At 40.9% G+C, this 21,355-nt stretch overlaps 1 protein-coding gene and 1 long non-coding RNA gene across 3 annotated transcripts in view; one reads left to right on the plus strand and one right to left on the minus strand.

The window, feature by feature from the left end:
• LOC137310704 (uncharacterized) overlaps window positions 1-21,355 on the plus strand; it is a 56,432-nt gene that overhangs the window by 12,822 nt on the left and 22,255 nt on the right. The window lies entirely within an intron of this gene.
• The window catches only part of ndufv2 (NADH:ubiquinone oxidoreductase core subunit V2), a 44,392-nt gene that overhangs the window by 1,396 nt on the left and 21,641 nt on the right, over window positions 1-21,355 (minus strand). Inside the window, exons 3-7 of the mRNA XM_067978381.1 lie at window positions 19,762-19,824; window positions 17,901-18,017; window positions 12,197-12,365; window positions 6,635-6,744; window positions 1,993-2,069 (exon numbers count right to left, since the gene is read on the minus strand). Coding sequence (XP_067834482.1) covers window positions 1,993-2,069; window positions 6,635-6,744; window positions 12,197-12,365; window positions 17,901-18,017; window positions 19,762-19,824 — 536 coding nt within the window. The remainder of the gene's footprint in view (window positions 1-1,992; window positions 2,070-6,634; window positions 6,745-12,196; window positions 12,366-17,900; window positions 18,018-19,761; window positions 19,825-21,355) is intronic.

Genomic DNA, 21,355 nt, shown 5'->3' on the forward strand with positions numbered 1-21,355 from the left:
AGGAGCAAGAGTGCTCCTCTGGGCTTCACAAAGGAAAGTTGCGGCCTCCGAACTTCTGCTATTTTGGGCAGGCAGCTAACCAGCAGTATGCAGGTGAGGTCCAGGTGTTAAAAGGCTCACTGCCTGAAATTGCATTTTACACTCGCCCACCCCAAACTTGCTGGGAGTTAAAATCAACCCCTTTTTCTAAAATAGGTGAAAGTTGAAATGTCGATGTAGATTAAATGAATGCCAGGTTTATAGGTTCTGACATTTTTTCCTTAACATATCCCGAACAGATTTCTACACAGCACAGTTTATACAATCCTCACCACTTACACCATCCCCACTTATCCTGGACAGCCGCTCTTGGCTGCCAGTAAGTGGCGGGGAGGGCATGACTTTCCTCATGGGGCCTGTAGGAGTACTCAGTTTTACACTTGTCTTAGACTGTTCTTCTGCAGACCTGCTTCAATCTGGTGGAAAAGCCACGACAGCTTCCCCACTCAGGCTCCAATTAAAATGCAATCATGGTCCTATTGATGCAATAGGACCCCACTTTGCATAAATTCATGAGACCCCTGGCTGGTTTCGGCAGGTGCCTCATCCACCTGCAGGTGAAAGTCAGAAATGGCAGGAAAGGGTCGAGTTCCAAGGAAGTACGTGACCTGCTAGTTTTTAACTGCCCACCCACCCAGTTTCTGCTGGGTGGGTAGGGTTAAATCGACCCCAAAATGTCAGTTTCTGTAAACAATCATCTCGGCCAGTGGGCCGATGGAGTTTAATTTAGATAAATGTGAGGTGATGCATTTTGGGAGATCGAATCGGGCCAGGACCTACTCCGTTAATGGTAGGGCGTTGGGGAGAGTTATAGAACAAAGAGATCTAGGAGTACAGGTTCATAGCTCCTTGAAAGTGGAGTCACAGGTGGATAGGGTGGTGAAGAAGGCATTCAGCTTGCTTGGTTTCATTGGTCAGAACATTGAACACAGGAGTTGGGATGTCTTGTTGAAGTTGTACAAGACATTAGTTAGGCCACACTTGGAATACTGTGTACAGTTCTGGTCACCCTATTATAGAAAGGATATTATTAAACTAGAAAGAATGCAGAAAAGATTTACTAGGATGCTGCCGGGACTTGATGGTTTGACTTATAGGGAGAGGTTAGATAGACTGGGACTTTTTTCCCCTGGAGAGTAGGACGTTGAGGGGTGATCTTATAGAAGTCTATAAAATAATGAGGGGCACAGATAAGGTAGATAGTCAAAATCTTTTCCCAAAGGTAGGGGAGTCTATAACAAGGGGACATAGATTTAAGGTGAGAGGGGAGACATACAAAAGGGTCCAGAGGGGCAATTTTTTCACTCAAAGGGTGGTGAGTGTCTGGAACGAGCTGCCAGAGGCAGTAGTAGAGGCGGGTACAATTTTGTCTTTTAAAAAGCATTTGGACAGTTACATGGGTAAGATGGGTATAGAGGGATATGGGCCAAGTGCAGGCAATTGGGACTAGCTTAGTGGTATAAACTGGGCGACATGGACATGTTGGGCCGAAGGGCCTGTTTCCATGTTGTAAACTTCTATGATTCTAAGGCTAGCCTTAATCACAGATGACAGCATGAGAGCATCAATACCCCATATGAAGATCACAACAGACCACTTATAATTCACATCTATTTGCTAACACAAACTTTACTTAAGTTCCTAAAACTAAGCATCTGGAATAACAATAGAATTGGAAGTGGGGGAAGGGAGCACATCTAAATTAGGAGTTAAGTGCGAGTATAAAGGAGTGCAAAATATGAAAGTTAAATTAGATTTACATAGATTTTCAACATTTCATAATAGATGGTAGGATCTGAATGAATAATTTGGATTCTAATACATGTTTACTGAGTTTTAAAATCATAGCACTCATTATTAAACTTATTTAACTTTCTGCTGCTATTCGAAATTTAGGTTTTTTTTTAAGAAAAACATTGCATTTTACAGCATAACTCATTACATTCCAGTTACCTTGGGCCGGGTTTGGGAATCTTGCCAGCTTTTAAATCATCAATTATTTCCTCCATATCTTTCGGCATTAGATCTTCCTGTAATGCAAGTATGAAGTTACTATCTATGTACGACTGTTACTGCGAAGAATGGTACCAAATACATGTATTTTAACGTAAATATAGCACACCCACTGGTAGTTCAATGGGAAGGATAGAGGGACCACCCAGTGTAGTACTAATGTTAAAAATCAGAAGGCCGGAGGTTCAATTCCTGGTTCAAATTCAGTTAGCTTATCTCAGGCAAGGTTCCTGCTCCTGATCGCTAGTAGAAAGTATACATGTGCGGACATTAGGTGCGAACAGGATCTTGCTCAGTTTGCCAATGCTCACTGTGGTGACTCAGACAAGAAGAGTGGTACTTGGGTTAGGCAGTAGAGGACCATAAGAACATAATAGGAACAGGAGTAGGACATACGGCCCCTCGAGCCTGCTGTGCCATTCAGTAAGATCATGGATGATCTTCGACCTCAACTCCACTTTTCTGCCCGATCCCCATATCCCTTGATTTCCCCTAGAGTCCAAAAATCTGTGTCTCAGTCTGTGAGCATTCACAGCCCTCTGAGTAGAGAATTCCAAAGATTTACAACCCTCAGTGAAGAAATTCCTCCTCATCTCAGTCTTAAATGGCCGACCTGAGACTATGCCCCCTAGTTCTAGACTCTCCAGCCAGGCGAAACAAACTCTCAGCATCTACCCGGTCAAGCCCCTCAGAATCTTACATGTTTCAATGAGATCTCCTCTCATTCTTCTAAACTCCAGAGAGTATAGGCCCATTCTACTCAATCTCTCCTCATAGGACAACCCTCTCATCCCAGGAATCAAACTAGTAAACAGTGTTTGCACTGCTTTTAAAGGTAAGTATATCCTTCCTTAGATAAGGAGACTAAAACTGTACACAGTACTCTAGGTGTGGTCTCACCAAAGCCCTGTACAATAGCAACAAGACTTCCTTACTCTTGTACTCCAACCCCCTTGCAATAAAGGCCAACATGCTATTTGCCTTCCTAATTGCTTGCTGTACCTGCATGCTAACATTCTGTGTTTCTTGTACGAGGACACCCAAATCCTCAACGCCATCATTTAATAGTTTCTCACCATTTAAAAAATATTCTGTTTTTCTTCCTACCAAAGTGAATAACCTCACATTTCCCCACATTATACTCCACCTGCCACCTTCTTGCCCACTCACTTAACCTGTCTATATCCCTTTGCAGGCTCTGTGTCCTCCTCACAGTTTACTTTCCCACCTAGCTTTGTATCGTCAGCAACCTTGGATATGTTACACTCGGTCCCTTCATCAATATAGATTGTAAATAGCTGAGGCGCAAGCAATGATCCTTGCAGCACCCCACTAGTTACAGCCTGCCAACCTAAAAAATACCCGTATATTCCTACTGTTTTCAGTCGGTTAACCAATCCTCCATCCATGTTTATATTACCCCAAACCCCATGAGTCCTTATCTTGTGGAACAACTTTTTATGTGGCACCTTATCGAATGTCTTTTAAAAATCCAGATATACTACATCCACTGGCTCCCCATACATACCCTGCTAGTTACATCCTCAAAAATCTAAAATTTGTCAAACACTATTTCCCTTTCATAAAACCTAATGACTCTGCCTAATCATATGATTTTCTAAGTGCCCTGTTACCGCTTCCTTTAACAATGGATTCCAGCATTCTCCCGACGACTGATGTCAGGCTAACTGGCCTGTAGTTCTATTTTCTCTCTCCCTTCTTTCTTGAATAGCCTTGTTACATTTGCTACTTTCCAATCCACTAGGACCATTATAGAATTAGGGAATTTTGGAAGATCATACTATCACTGCATCCGCTATCTCTGCAGCCACCTCTTTAGAACCCCAGGATGTAGGCCATCAGGTCCAGGGGATTTGTCAGCTTTTAGTCTCATTAGTTTCTCTACTGATAGGAACTTAAAGTAATTACTCACTCATTAGCCCCTTGGTTCCCCACTATTTCTGGTAAGCTTTTTGTGTCTTCTGCTGTGAAAACCGATACAAAATATTTGTTTAACATCACTGCCACTACTTTATTTCCCATTATAATTTCTCCTGTCTCAGCCTCTAAGGGCCCTGAGAGTAGCAAAATGTTTACTTTTGCTACTCTTCCTTTTTACACACTTGTAGACACTCTTGCAATCTGTTTTTATATTTCTTGCTAGTTTACTCTCATTCTATCAATTTTTTGGTCATCCTTTGCTGGTTTCTAAAACTCTCCCAATCCTCAGGTTTACTACTCTTCACAACATTATAAGCCACTTCTTTTAATTTAATGCTATCCTTAACTTCTTTAGTTAGCCACGGATGGATCACTTTTCCCATTGAGTTTCGATTCCTCAATGGAATGTATAATCGTTGAGAATTATGAAATATTTCTTTAAATGTTTGTCATTGCTTATCTACAGTCATACCTTGTAATCTAATTTCCCAATTTACCTTGGCCAACTTGCCCCTCATACCCATGTAATTGGCTTTATTTAAGTTTAAGACTCTAGTTTCGGACTTATGTATGTCACTAAAACTCAATGTGAAATTCTACCATATTATGATCACTCTTCCCCATAAAATCCTTTACTATGAGATTACTAATTAACCCTGTCTCATTACAAAAGATCTAAAATAGCCTATTCCCTGGTTAGTTCCACCATGTATTGTTCTAGGAAACTGTCTCAAATGCATTCCATGAACTCGTCCTCCAGACTACCTTTGCCAATTTGAATTGTCCAGTCTATATGAAGATTAAAGTCCCCCATGATTATTGCATTACCTTTGTTACAAACTCCTATTATTTCTTGATTAATACCCTGTCCATTGGTATAGCTACTGTTAGGGGGCCTATAAACTACTCCCACCAGTGTTTTCTGCCCCTTGTTATTTCATATCTTCACCCATACTGATTCTACCTCTTGATCTTCTGAGCCTAGATCCTTTCTCACTACAAACCTTATGTCATCCCATCAGGGCTTACCACCCCCCCCCCCCCCCCCCCCACTACCTTTTCCATTCTCCATGTCTTTTTGGAATGTCAAGTACCCTGGAATATTTAGTTCGCAACCTTGATCACCTTGCAACCACATCTCTGCAATGGCTATTAGATCAAACTCATTTATCTCTATTTGTGCCACTAATTCGTCTATCTTGTTACAAAGGCTTTGTGCATTCAGATAAAGAGCCTTTAATTTTAACTTCTTACCATTTTTCCCTGCTTTTACCTTATTTGCTGATGCACTATTACCGTTAAACAATATCCCTTCCTGTCATACTATGCTTATCTTTACCAAAATCGCTACACTCCTCTGTTGCCTTTACTTTTCTCTTTAGATTTCTAAATTTCCCCTCCCCCACCCCCCCTTTTTTTAGTTTAAAGCCCTAGTTACTCGATTCGCCAGGACACTGGTCCCAGCCCGGTTTAAGTGGAGCAGTCACAATGGAACATCTCCCTCTTTCCCCAGTACTGGTGCTAGTGCCCCATGAATCGGAATCCCTGTCTCCCACATCACTCTGAGCCATGCATTTAACTCTCTGATCCGCTTGACCCTATGCCAATTTGTGAGTGGCTCAGGTAGAAATCCAGAGGTTATCTTTTGAGGTTCTGATTAATTTAGACCTAGCTCCTCAAACTCTCTCAGCAGAACCTCATTCTTCGTTCTACCTATGTCATGGTTCCTACGTGGACAATGACAACTGGATCCTCCCCCTCATGTTCCAAGTTCTTTTCCAGCCATGAGGAGATGTCCTTAACCCTGGCACCAAACAGGCAACACAGCCTTCGGGACTCCCACTAGCGGCTGCAGAGAACCATATCTATCTTCCTGACTATACTGTCCCTTACCACTACCACATTCCCTTTCACTCTCCCCACTTGAATAGCCCCCTGTACCATGGTCAGTTTGCCCATCCTCCCTGCAGTGCTTGTTCTTATCCATACAGGTAGCAAGAACCGTGTACCTGTTGAACAAGGTCAAGTACTGAGGCTCCTCCATCACTACATCCTGGTTCCCCATACTGCAGGAAGAATCAGAAAAGGGGGAAAATATTGACACAAAAGCACGAAAAATAAAAGCATTTTTAGATAAATGTAGCATCAGTTCACATCATAAATCTAATTCACTGACTTATAAACCATTTCACGTGCTTCACATCAAATTAGTTTAGTATGTAAATTCCAAACTACTAACTACTTCTGTAAAGCAGTTAACAGCCACAACTAGGTATGTTGCACATGCATTCCACTCAAGATTTTTGTTTAAAGCTGTGCAGTTGAATTTATAATAATTAGTGCCAAGAATTAGATATTGAGGGGTGTCCTGTGAATTAAATGACAGACATTCAATTTCCTTCAATTATAAAATAATTTCCATGCTTTTGAAGTTACATTTACTGAAATAGTTCTTGAGGATTTTGTTCCAATTTCTGCCAGTAAAATTGAATTGTTGCTTGAAATTTCAGATTTAGTGTTTGGACTATTTCCATTACCTTGATTTTATCAACTATGGTAACGCTGTATACAGTGCTGTTAAACTTGTCCCATAGCAGCATTTGAAGGCCTAAAACAGTGACAATCCATTTAAAAGACTTACATAATAGTTGTCATTAATTTGCACCATTGGTGCATTCACACAGGCACCCAGACACTCCACCTCTGTGACAGTGAAAAGCTGGTCAGGCGTAGTTTCTCCAATAGAGATACCTAAACAAAATGAAATTAAATAAACTGAAAGCCTTTTCACATCAAAAACACTGATTCACTTTGTGAGACCCATCAGAACCAGCCTGGATTGAGTTACTTTCTAAGTAGCTTTTTTTTAAAAAAAACATCAACTAGTTTAAAGGCTGGACTTTATCTTGTTTCCATTGCTTATACAGTTTTAGAAAAGGCACCTTTTTTTAAAAAAAAAGTAATTCAGCAAAAACCTGATCAACTAAGAAATGCTTATTTTGGGCCTCTGTGCCAGACTGAATATATAAAGTGGCACGAGAAATGTTTTACTTTCACTTGAGTGAAACAATACAATGATTATGCTTAATTATATGTATATTTAATAATGTCAAGATTTGTCAGTTGCCTTTAGCTTATAAAATTACACAAGTTAGAGTATGATTAAAAAGTGACTTTGAAATCAAGAAAATGTATTTAGACAAGAATTTACAATTTAACAATATGTAATGAACAAAATTATATACTATAGTACCAACTGGAATTTGGGTAATCCAGTAGTTACAATGGTAGAGCATTTAACTCTCTACCAAGAGATCACAGCTTAAATCACAATCTTGCAATGTTCCCTGCTCCGTTTTCTTTCGGCATGTCTGTCAATTTGGCACTGTGAGAAGAGGAAAATTAACTGAAGGACATGTCTCTTTCCTGCATCGCTGAATTGCTCTAAATTGTCAATTAGAGAGTAGCAGTGACTACTCTTGAGGACTGAACCCTGCTGACTGAAGCAGTATTGTCTTTATTCAAAGAAAATAGTAAAGTTAGTCACTGTCTCAAGGATTCTGCTATAGATTATAAACAAGAGAATGAAGCGCTGTAGGTCATGAGTTATAGCCTAGGAATGGTTAATCTGACTATCACTCATGAGCGATAGTCATGAGTTATAGTCAGCATCTCGTGGGATACAATTCACATCCCATAGATCTTCATATATTCTATGCCATATAGAGCAGGAAGGTCTTAGATTCGATCCATGATTGCACTGGGTTAGCTGTCAGCTGGGGCAATGGTAATGGTAATTTGCTGTGTCTCAGTTAGGAGAGGGGAGAAAGAGCAAAAAAAAAGGATAATTACTGAAACAGGAGAGTAAGGGAGAAAATCTGCAGAAAGCGGGGGTTAAAGCAAAAAGTTAAATATTATATATGCTTAAGAAAAACAGGATTCCAGTTGGACAATTTAAGTGTAAGATTGTAGATGGAAAAATTATAAAGTGACCAAATGGGATCTCATAGATGGGGACATTTAATATAAAAGCAAGCAAATTATGAAGAATTTGTACAAATAATTGATTAGGCCACATTTGGAATAGTGTGTGCAGTTTTATAAAGTATACTGGACCTATGGAAAATGCAACAAATTTAATAGCATGACACCAGAGATGAGAGGATATAGTTGTGATTAGAAACTTGAAGTAGGACTACATTCACTAAAAGTTTTGAAAAAGTTTGAGGTAAATAGTGAAAGATTATTTTCACTGGTCCATGAACCAGTAAGGGATATGAATTTAGGATTGGTACTAAAAGGCATAAAGGAGAGGTTAAAAGAAATATTTCCACATTAAGAGTTATTAGAATATTCTCCCCAGTAGCCATTGAAGCAGAGTCAATTATGGCATTTAAAGAATCAGACAAGCAACGGAAGAGGAAAAATAAAAGGATACAAGAGCGAAAAAGGCATTATAGTAAATAGCTCTACACGAAACTATCACTGGCACAATCTCAATGGACCAAAAGGTATCCTCTATGAAATATACTTTGGTGCATTTTGCAGAGTAGTTCCACTAGCATCTCATGTTTGGTAGTATTGACTGAAGCATTCAGGATGCCAGCTGAAGACTCCAGCAGCAAGAGCTTCCATTATGGAGTTCTAGCCTGCTTTTTTGTTTCTGAATGCAAATCGAGCTGTTGTTAAATAACTCAATTCTGACAAACCACTGCAATGGTCTCAGGTGGTACACAGAGTTACTTAATGGCCAAGACCTATGTAGTGGGATTTAGGAACAAAAAAAATCCGATCACAGTTTTTGGGTTTTTAAAATGGTAGATATTATTAGGTTCAACATTACTAGTCACTATAATGTGCAGAACTCTCACAGCCCCTACAATTCGGAGTGCATCTTTTACTGCCCAATATCTAGTTAAACAATAGATTACCCAATAATTGTAAAAGAGAACCGTTACTCTATACACTAGCAACTGAAATTAACATGCCGCTACATGAATTCTCTTTATGGAGGGCAGACTGAATAAGCACTTTATAGAATCATAGAAGTTTACAACATGTCCATGTCGCCCAGTTTATACCACTAAGCTAGTCCCAATTGCCTACACTTGGCCCATATCCCTCTATACCCCCATCTTACCCATGTAACTGTCCAAATGCTTTTTAAAGGACAAAATTGTACCCGCCTCTACTACTGCCTCTGGCAGCTCGTTCCAGACACTCAGCACCCTTTGAGTGAAAAAACTGCCCCTCTGGACCCTTTTGTATCTCTCCCCTCTCACCTTAAATCTATGCCCCCTCGTTATAGACTCCCCGACCTTTGGGAAAAGATTTTGACTATCTACCTTATCTGTGCCCCTCATTATTTTATAGACTTCTATAAGATCACCCCTTAACCTCCTACTCTCCAGGGAAAAAAGTCCCAGTCTATCCAACCTCTCCCTATAAGTCAAACCATCAAGTCCCGGTAGCATCCTAGTAAATCTTTTCTGCACTCTTTCTAGTTTAATAATATCCTTTCTATAATAGGGTGACCAGAACTGTACACAGTATTCCAAGTGTGGCCTAACTAATGTCTTGTACAACTTCAACAAGACATCCCAACTCCTGTGTTCAATGTTCTGACCAATGAAACCAAGCATGCTGAATGCCTTCTTCACCACCCTATCCACCTGTGACTCCACTTTCAAGGAGCTATGAACCTGTACTCCTAGATCTCTTTGTTCTATAATTCTCCCCAACGCCCTACCATTAACGGAGTAGGTCCTGGCCCGATTCGATCTACCAAAATGCATCACCTCACATTTATCTAAATTAAACTCCATCTGCCATTCATCGGCCCACTGGCCCAATTTATCAAGATCCCCTTGCAATCCTAGATAACCTTCTTCACTGTCCACGATGCCACCAATCTTGGTGTCATCTGCAAACTTACTAACCATGCCTCCTAAATTCTCATCCAAATCATTAATATAAATAACAAATAACAGCGGACCCAGCACCGATTCCTGAGGCACACCGCTGGTCACAGGCCTCCAGTTTGAAACACAACCCTCTACAACCACCCTCTGTCTTCTGTCGTCAATCCAATTTTGTATCCAATTGGCTACCTCACCTTTGATCCCGTGAGATTTCACCTTATGTAACAACCGACCATGCGGTACCTTGTCAAAGGCTTTGCTAAAGTCCATGTAGACCACGTCTACTGCACAGCCCTCATCTATCTTCTTGGTTACCCCTTCAAAAAACTCAATCAAATTCGTGAGACATGATTTTCCACTCACAAAACCATGCCGATTGTTCCTAATCAGTCCCTGCCTCCAAATGCCTGTAGATCCTGTCTCTCAGAATACCCTCTAACAACTTACCCACTACAGATGTCAGGCTCACCGGTCTGTGGTTCCCAGGCTTTTCCCTGCCGCCCTTCTTAAACAAAGGTACCACATTTGCTACCCTCCAATCTTCAGGCACCTCACCTGTAGCTGTCAATGATTCAAATATCTCTGCTAGGGGACCCGCAATTTCCTCCCTAACCTCCCATAACGTCCTGGGATACATTTCATCAGGTCCCGGAGATTTATCTACCTTGATGCGCGTTAAGACTTCCAGCACCTCCCTCTCTGTAATATGTGCACTCCTCAAGACATCACTATTTATTTCCCCAAGTTCCCTAACATCCATGCCTTTCTCAACCGTAAATACCGATGTGAAATATTCATTTAGGATCTCACCCATCTCTTGTGGTTCCGCACACAGATGACCTTGTTGATCCTTAAGAGGCCCTTTAGCAAGGCAAGACACAGGCTTTGGACCAATAGCTGGTTTACTTACATAACATACATTAATGAATGATTTACTGTTTGACAGAATGAGAACATACATCTTCCTACACTCTTTAGGTTATGAAAGTAAATATGCAACTTGCTTTCTCAAAGATTAAGCTAGAGCAGGTAGTCTTCTGTCTTGGAGCCTATGTTTAAAGTTGTTAATTCAGATTTTAAAATACAGCCAGCTTTTTTTCTGCACATTGTGAAACCACAGGTCACTCTGACACTGACTGCCCCAACCTCAAGAGGTATAAAGCAGAGTTACAAATTAGGGAATAACATTAGACTGTGGCACAATTTACCCAATTAATTATGCCAAATTATCTACTCACCAATATTGAATGAAGACAATCTTTATTGGTGGCCATTCCACCTAACTGGCCCTGGCGTTTTCCCCATTGTACACGTCAGTAACTTTCATAAATAAGCAACACTGATGCCAACTTGTCTAACTAATTATCATTTCAGATTGCTGGCTTACTTTAAAAAGAACACTGCAACCTTGGGAGTTCACCCCCTAAACACTGAAACCAGCAGTACAGAAATATTACATTAAAAAAAATCCAACTCAGAGAAACATCCACTTTATCACAAGATATTAATCCTAACTCAACAGAAGCATTTTCAGAGTTTAGGGCTGGCTGAATGCTAAACCAGCTTTTACCTAACCTGAAATGCCCGAGTTAAGGGAACTGATCAAACAATTTCTTCTCTCACCCGAGTCAGAAGTTGAGCACTTCAGTGTAGTGCTGATTGAGTACTGGATTGTTAGAGGTGCTGTATTTAGGAGGTGATGTTAAACCATGGTCCCAGCTGCCTGCTGAGCTGGACGTAAAAGGTCCAATAACATTCTTTCCAAGAGCCTTCATCCTGACCAACATTTATCCCTCAACCAAGACCACCAAAACAGAATAATTGGTCATTCATCTCATTGCTGTTTGTCGAACCTTGCTGTGTGCAAAGTGGTTGCTGTGTCTGCCTACAAAACAGTGACTACACTTAAAGTACTTCATTGGAAGTGGGATATCCTGCAGACATGAAAGGTGCTATATAAATGTAAGTCTTTTTACCAAGTAAAGATTCAGAAAAACTAGTGGGAGCACTAAATTGATGGAATATTTTGAATTAAAAGTCCTCATTTGATCATAATATTCTTCTTAAAAGACAGAACATATTTAAAAATCATGTTCAAGTATTCCAGATAAATGCCAAGTACCAATCACTAGTTGTGTTTCTTCAGTAAATTTGATGAGTAGACCAGGTTATAACCAAGGTAATAAATAAAAGTATTATACTGATTATATTCTTTAAGTACAAAACAAAAGTTTTCACATTTCAATAACTGACTGTATGGAGTATCCAGATGTTCTGCTTACCAAGCTTTTTCTTGATGCACGTTACAATGCTGTCAGAGTCTCGGAGCATGCATGGTGTGGTTGTGCAGATCTGAATGTGGTACTTTCCCATTGGCTTGCGATTAAACATAGTGTAAAATGTTGCTACTTCATATACTCTCATGGCAGGCATATTCAGAAGCTCACCGACCTTTAAGGAAAAATACAAAAATGAAGATTTTGCTTCCTAGAATGGACTCAAAGAAACCGGACTGCAACTCCTTCAACTTCCTATCAATTCAGTCCAGCATTTTCAAATAACCCAATATGTGAATGCAATGTATGCAATTGATGAGATTCTATCAATACATTTTAACGCAAGTCATCACATCTTCATAATGCTTCCCAACATAAATGAACAGATACCTATGAAAGCTCAGCAAAGATATGCTATATTTGCTGCGTCAGAAAATACACAATGATGTCTTCTGTTTAAAAATCTTTCTTATTGAATACATCCTTATGTCTCAGCAGTCTTGTATTTAAAGTGTGCACATACTGCCCAATGCATAACTGATAGTGTAACCCAGGGGTGTAACAATAGTATCCCCCTTGTGATTTGAACGGGATATTCACATCTTTTGCAAAGTGATTTAGAAGGTGCAGAGGAGATTTACTAGAATGATATCAAGGATGGAGGGACTTCCGTTATGTGGAGAGACTAGAGAAACTGAGATTGTCCTCCTTCGAGCAGAGAAGATTAAGGGGAGTTTTAGTAGAAGTGTTCAAAATTATGAAGGGTTTTGATAGAGTAAATAAGGAGAAACTGTTTCCACTGGCAGGTGAGTCGGTAACTAGAAGACACAGATTTAAGATAATTGGCAAAAGAACCAGAGGGGAGATGAGAATTTTTGTATACGCAGTGAGTTATGATCTGGAATGGACTGCCTCAAAGAGTGGTGGAAGCAGATTCAATAGTAACTTTTAAAAGGGAATTGGATATATACTTGAAAAATAAATATTTGTAGGGCTATGGGGAAAGAGCAGGGGAGTGGGACTAATTGGATAGCTCTTTCAAAGAGCCGAGCCAGCACAGGCGCAATGAGCCGAATGGCCTCCTTCTATGTGGTATGCTTCTATGAATTTTTTTCCCTGCATCTCCCAGGACATTGCAAGATGGAAGCGGGGGGTGGTGGGGTGTAAGTGGGTTAATGGTGCACAGAAATGCACCATATCTGGAGGGACCAATTGGTCTTTTCCTGTCTTTAATGTCTGAAACACTTCACATTAATATCACAGACTAGAAGGAAACTAACAATATTCTAGGCCCTTTTAAATTATATTATATGTCAAAAATAGACAATACGAAACCAGTTTTGTTTACTTAAGAGTCAGCTCAAAAACCTGTAAATATGTTCGACATTTTTACTATGGGTTGCCTGCTACCATCACATGCGTTGCATATTTTGGTGACTGTTTTTGTCCCGTTATTAAACTTGTAGCTCAAAATAACACAGATGCAGTCTATTCAGCTGAAAAACCTCACAGCAGAATTGCATTTAACTGGAACAGACGACCAACAAAACTCTGCCCGATTAGATCTTAAGTGCTGCAACACACAAGACGGCTGACAACACAATGCCTTATTTATACAGTACTCCCAAAACCAAGGTTGTTTCTCAGTAATTCTACAAAACCATCAGATCTCTAGTAAGTCAACATTTTGAAGGATGCACCCACTATCAAAGCAATATTCTGTAGCACATTTTTTTTTAAAAAGTAAAAGAAACAGACTCCATAACTGAAGTAAAATGATAAAAACCAGAACATGCAGAAAAACACAACAGATGGTCAGAATTACAATGTTGTTATTTATATGGCATATATGGAGTTTGGCTCATTCTCAATAATTCTGAAACCACCATCTGATCAGTCTAGGTATAACACTGAACATTTTAAAGACGTCCTAATTAGTTGAAAAGAATTATTTTTGGTTTGTTGTTGGTTTATGAGTCGTATTAAAGCACATAACAAAACTGGACAAAGCATCAAAATTGAAAGATGTTCTTTCCCCTCTAGTCATATATAATTGTAAACAATTTTACAACACCAAGTTATAGTCCAGCAATTTTATTGCTGGACTATAACTTGGTGTTGTAAAATTGTTTACAATTGTCAACCCCAGTCCATCACCGGCATCTCCACATCATGACTACCATAGTCATATATAGACATTATTCACACTTGTATACAACTGAAGCCAGAATTTTACTTTCTAAATCATGATTGAAAATGAGTTTGAGTAGTTAATTGAGTAGAATGGGCCTGTACTCTGGAGATTAGAAGAATGAGAGGTGATCTCATTGAAACATAAAAGATTCTGAGGGGGCTTGACAGGGTAGATGTTGAGAGGCTGTTTCCCCTGGCAGGGGAGTCTAGAACTTGAGGGCATAGTCTCAAGGGGTCGGACATTTAAGACTGAGACGAGGAGAAATTTCTTCACTCAGAGGGTTGTGAATCTTTGGGATTCTCTATCCCAGAGGGCTGTGGATGCTGAGTCGTTGAGTACATTCAAGGCTGTGATTGGTAGATTTTTGGACTTCAAGGGAATCAAGGGATATAGGGATCAGGCGGGAAAGAGAAGTTGAGGGCGAAGATCAGCCATGATCTTACTGAATGGCAGAGCAGGCTCGAGGGGCTGTATGGCCTACTCCTGCTCCTATTTCTTATGAGTTAAAAAAATTGTGACCCTGGTGAAACATTTTCTTTCCACCCAGCAAGTTGTGAATTTAATTTTCAGGACAGCCAGACATTCAAATTTGTCCACTGGACAGAAGTCTTTTAAATTTAATTTCAGGATGTGGGCAACTCTGGCACAGCTGCATTTGTTGCCCATCCCTAGTTGCCCTGAAGTGGTGGTGGGTAACCTTCTTGAACCACTATAGTCTCTGTAGTGATGGTGCTCCCACTATGGCATATTCCAAGATTTTGACCCAACAGTGATGAAAGGACAGTTGTTTATATCTAAGTCAGGGTGATCTGTGACTTGAATGTGATGGTGTTCTCATGATGTTGCTGCTCTTGTACTTCTCGGTGATAGAGATCGTAGGGCTCTGAGGTGCTGTCAAAGTGAGCTTGGCAAGTTGCTGCAGTGCATCCTGTAAATAGTACATACAGCACAGTGCACCAGTGATGGAAGGGGGTGTATATTGAATTCAGTGGCAGAGGCATCAATCAAGCAGACTGCTCTGTCCTGGATGATGTCACGTTTGTGTTGTTGCAACTGCACCCTTCCAGGCGAGCGGCGAGTATTCCATCACAATCCTGACTTGAGCTTTGTAGATGGTGGAAATGCTTTGAGGGGTTAGGAGGTGAGCCACTTATCAGAGTATCCAGCTTTTGCCAAGCTCTTGTAGCCATGGTGTTTATAGCTGGTCTAGTTAAGATTCTTGTCAATGGTGATTCCCAAGATGTTGATAGTGGGACCTTAGTTATGATGGTGCTACTGAAAGTCAGGAGGGAGATGGTTGGTCCTTCTCTTGTTGGAGCTGGTACTTGTGAATGTTATCTGACACTTGTCAATGTTATCTGTCATTTGCCAACCTAAGTCTGTATGTTGTCCAGGTTCTCCTGTAGGCTGGCAAGGGTACTTCATTAGCAGAGGAGTTATGAATAGAGGTGAACACTAGAATAATCAAACAGCCCGACTTATATGTCTCATAAGTAGAATGCATTGCTTCATACATTTATATTGTGCTACTACACAATGCCATTGGTGGCTTAAGCCCAAAATATTTTATCATCCAGCTGCAGGAGGACTATGGCAGTAAACAGACTAAGTGGGAAGAAAGGGAGAAGGAGGAATCTAATTCTCACTATGGTATTTTTGAACAGAAGATTCTTTCCTATTTTTCTTGCTCTCCAATTCTCAGCTCCTCAAGCACCGGTTGCCCTCTGGCTCCTTATCCAAGAGGCCATTCTTCACACGAGGCCAGATAAGTGTTGCAATGGTATTCAATTCATGGGGGACATCGCAGCTGAGCCCATCCTTCACCCTTCTGTATGATCATTTCATCATCATTAAATTGTTCAGATTTTGTTGTTGGTTGCATAAAGGTTTCTACGTATCCTTTTGTGTACGGAGTCTTTAAGTTTCTGCATACAATTTTAAGGGTTCAGCACTTCAAAAAAGAAATGTTATACAGAACACTAATGTTCAGTCATTGGGTATATTCAAAATGGCGATCGACAGATTTTTGCACACTGAGGGAATCAAGGGATATGGGGATAGGGTGGGTAAGAGGAGTTGAGGACAAGATCAGCCATGATCTTTTTGAATGGCGGAGCAGGCTCGAGGGGCCGTATGGCCTACTCCTGCTCCTATTTCTTATGTTCTTGTGTACTTACTCATGGCATATTCTTAGAACAGAATTAGTTCACAAAACTTGCATGAATATCAGCTACCAACATGTAGCTTCCACTGGCTTGTGTGCATCTCAGATCCTGGCACACTAATTCTGATCTGGTGTTATTTCTCAAGCTTGAGCTTAGCATGACAGGAAAATCTAAAATAGAATCATAGAAAGGTTACAGCATGGAAGGAGGCCATTCAGCCCATCGAGTCCATGCCGGCTCTATGCAAGAGCAATCTAGCTAGTCCCACTCCCCTGCCCTTTCCCTCTAGCTCTGCACATTTTTTCCTTTCGAGCACTTATCCAGTTCCCTTTTGAAGGTCATGATTGAATCTACCTCCACCACCCCCTCGGGCAGTGCATTCCAGATCCTAGCCACTCACTGTGTAAAAAAGTTTTTCCTCATGTCACCTTTGGCTCTTTTGCCAATCACCTTAAATCTATGTTCTCTGGTTCTTGAACCTTCCGTCATTGGTAAGTTTCTCTCTATCTACTCTGTTTAGACCCTTCATGATTTTGAATACCTCTATCAAATCTCTTTGCAACCGTCGGTTCCAAGGAGAACAACCCCAGCTTCTTCAGTCTATCCACGTAACTAAAGTCCCTCATCCCTGGAATCATTCTAGTAAATCTCTTCTGCTCCCTCTCGAAGGCCTTCACATCTTTCCTGAAGTGCGGTGCCCAGAACTGGATACAATATTCCAGTTGTGGCAGAACCAGTGTTTTATAAAATAGATTGTGAGAAAAATCAACCAGAGTTTCCACTCCTAAGTTCAGTGACCATGACTGGAAAGCACACAAGCAACATGATCTAGATTTGCAGTTGAAGAATGGCCAGTAGCCAGAGAAATAGGGCACTTTCAAAAGAGGAGGCAAGAAAATTAGCTCACAAAGTTCACACGTCAGCATCATTCATTGAGGTCAGAAATCAATGCTATTTAATAAGAGGACCTGCCACCACAACTCCAACTAAAAAGAAATACCATGCAGTATTTTTTTTTGGGGTGAATTTGACCAGGTTTGCCACCACAACTTCCCAATGGTGACTCCACATACTGTAAACCACAGAAATAAAGTGAGACATTTACATGCAGATCAGAGGTTGAAAAAACTGCAAAGGAGTCACCCCAGGACCACCCTTGTAAAGTTCCTTCAGACTAATTCCAGAATAGCATTAGCAAAGGTCTGCCTACAAGCCACATGCCCTGCTTATATGGAAAGTGTGGTTAAGGGAGGCTTTTTAAAATATGAAACTGAATGGGGAAACAAAACAAAGAATATATATTTATAAGCATTATGTCAACTGCAAACTTTAGATCATGCTTATTATTTACCTTATTCATGGCAGAGATAGGTAGCCAACCATGTTGTCTCTGTGCTAGATCTAGCATTGGGATTACAGCAGCTGATTTATGCCCTTCTGGATAACTACCGAGAATGACCTCTAGCCGCTGCAAAAATGAACATAAAAGGAAAATTACTTTCAGAAAGTGTTTTGCTAACAATGACTAAAATTATAAATATTTCACAGTACACGTACATCATAAAGAAATGCAATTAGGACACAGGCACACAGTTTTACAGAATGATGAGACATGGGTTTGATGCCACAACGCCACACTATCGACTTCCCAAACTTGGATGCATTATTAGAGAGGTGGGAGGGAGGAAGCACTTGCATTTATATAGCTCCTTTCTCAACCTCAAGGTGTCCCAAAACACTTCACAGCCAATTACGTACTTTTGAAATGTAAAAGGGGAACAAGGAGGGAGGGAAGAGTAATGCTTTTACACTAAAGCTGGGGTGGAATGTGAGCTGCAAGGAGGATGCAAAGAAGCTCCAATGTGATTTAGACAAGTTGGGTGAGTGGGCAAGAACATGGCAGATGCAGTATAACGTGGATAAATGTGAGGTTATCCACTTTGGTTGTAAAAACAGAAAGGCAGATTATCTGAATGGTGATAGGTTGTGAAAAGGAGAGGTGCAACGAGACCTGGGTATCCTTGTACACCAGTCGCTGAAAGCGAGCATTCAGGTGCAGCAAGCAGTTAGGAAGGCGAATGGCATGTTGGCCTTCATTGCAAGAGGATTTGAGTACAGGAGCAAGGATGTCTTACTGCAGTTATACAGGGCCTTGGTGAGACCACATCTTGGGTATTGTGTGCAGTTTTGGTCTCCATATCTGAGGAAGGATGTCCTTGCCATGGAGGGAGCGCAACGAAGGTTTACCAGACTGATTCTTGGGATGGCAGGACTGACGTACGAGGAGAGATTGGGTCGACTAGGCCTATATTCACTAGAGTTTAGAAGAATGAGAGGTGATCTCATCGAAACATGTAAAATTCTAATAGGACTAGACAGACTAGATGCAGGGAGGACGTTCCCGATGGCTGGGGAGTCTAGAACCAGGGGTCTCAGTCTCAGGATACGGGGTATGCCATTTAGAACCGATATGAGGAGAAATTTCTTCACTCAGAGGGTGGTGAACCTGTGGAATTCTCTACCATAGAAGGCAGTGGAGGCCAAGTCATTAGATGTATTCAAGAAGGAGATAGATATATTTCTTAATGCCAAAGGGATCAAGGATATGGGGAAAAAGCAGGAACAGGGTACCGAGTTAGACGATCGGCCATGATCATTTTGAATGGCGGAGCAGGCCCGAAGGGCCGAATGGCCTACTCTTGCTCCTATTTTCTATGTTTCTATGTAAGAGTATGAAAGCACCAATTCTATACCAGGGTTGATTATGAATACCACTCAAAGTTTAACAAAAACTTACCCACTCAGTAATCTGTTTTAACATTTAAGTGGTTCCTTATTATATTCCAAGCACATCCAAAGGGCTTCACAACCATTTAATTATTTATGAAGTGCAGTCACTACTGTTAAGATAACCTAGATATATGAAAACCCTCCTACTTTCCTAACAGAAAATGACCTATGTAAAAGATCGCTCCACACCACCTCCTCATCAATCACAATGGCTCCCCAGACAGCAGGTAATTTGACTAATCCACACCCACTGAAATTTGCCATCTGAGAAAAAGCTGTAGCCTAAGGCCACATGTCCACAAATAAGCTGCAAAACTTATTATTTAACACTACAAATATTACTTCAGTAATTCTTCAAAAATTACTTCTTGGCGAGACCGCCAGAAGAAGTAAACAAAGTTCAAATGTCATGGTTTTCTTACCTTATAATTTTCTGGTGTGAAGTCAAATGGTGTTTCTTGATTGTTATCAGGAGTATCTCTATGCTTAATGGAAAAACAAGTTTTAAATATAAACTGACAGTTGAAAGCAACTCACTTCACCATACAACAGTAATTCACACCTATAGTGCCATTTAACATATCAAAGCATTTCAGAGAAGCAAAAATAACAGGTCATCAAGCAGTGATGAAAGAAGGGTTGGGGTGGTGAAGGCAAGTTCAAAGAAGTAGATTTTGAGAAGGCTTTTGATAGAGTGAAGAGAGGTAGCAAGGTGGTGGGATTTAGGGAGAGTATTCCAGCATTGAGCCAAGTGGTGACATGTTCAAGGTCTTTACAGAGGAAGGGAAGTTGGAGGTAGGATAAGAGGTGGAGCATTGAGGTTTTTTTGGAATGGGAGATGATAACAGTCTTGAAGAGGTTATGATTACAGCAGGTACTGGTCCAAACAGGGTTAGGAAGCAAGTTTAATGGAGGAGGAGATAAGCTTGGTGAGAGCCTGGGGGAAATAAGCTGTAGAGTGATATGGTGTTACTCAAAGACAGATAATATTTTTCCATCAGGATTCTAAAATCTCAATCATTTCTTATACAATTTTGGGTGGTCACAAAGTATTCAATGTGATCACCTTTTTTTCTATGTTAAGTTCTCAGCTAGTTTACAAACATAAACTACCAGTCTATGTTAATGCAAACAAATCTCAAACACCATTATCTCAGTAGCACCACTACTGACCGAGGTGGCAGAGTCCTGAAGGATATAGCTGCCAGACTGGGCCTGCGGCAGGTGGTCAGCAATCCAACACGAGGGAAAAGCCTACTTGACCTCGTCCTCACCAATCTACCTGTCGCAGATGCATCTGGCCGTTATAGTATTGGTAGGAGTGAGCACCGCACAGTCCTTGTGGAGACGAAGTCCCGTCTTCACACTGAGGACATCATCCAACGTGTTGTGTGGCACTACCACCGTGCTAAATGGGATAGATTCAGAACAGATCTAGCAGCTCAAAACTGGGCATCCATAAGGCACTCTGGGCCATCAGCAGCAGCAGAATTGTATTCCAGCACAATCTGCAACCTCACGGCCCGGCATATTCCTCACTCTACCATTACCAACAAGCCAGGGGATCAACCCTGGTTCAATGAGGAGTGTAGAAGAGCATGCCAGGAGCAGCACCAGATATACCTAAAAATGAGGTGTCAACCTGGTGAAGCTACAACACAGGACTACATGCATGCTAAACAGTGGAAGCAAAATGCTAAAGTCAAAAGCTAAGCATTTCCACAACCAAAGGATCAGATGAAAGCTCTGCAGTCCTGCCACATCCAGTTGTGAATGGTGGTGGACAATTCAATAACCAACAGGAGGAGGAGGCTCCGTAAACATCCCCATCCTCAATGATGGCAGAGTCCAGCACGAGTGCAAAAGACAAGGCTGAAGCATTTGCAACCATCTTCAGCCAGAAGTGCCGAGTGGATGATCCATCTCGGCCTCCTCCCCATCACAGAAGCCAGTCTTCAACCAATTCAATTCACTCCACGTGATATCAAGAAATGGCTGAGTGCGCTGGATACAACA

This window comes from Heptranchias perlo, chromosome 3 (assembly GCF_035084215.1).
Source record: "Heptranchias perlo isolate sHepPer1 chromosome 3, sHepPer1.hap1, whole genome shotgun sequence".
NCBI classification, from domain to species: Eukaryota; Metazoa; Chordata; class Chondrichthyes; order Hexanchiformes; family Hexanchidae; genus Heptranchias; species Heptranchias perlo.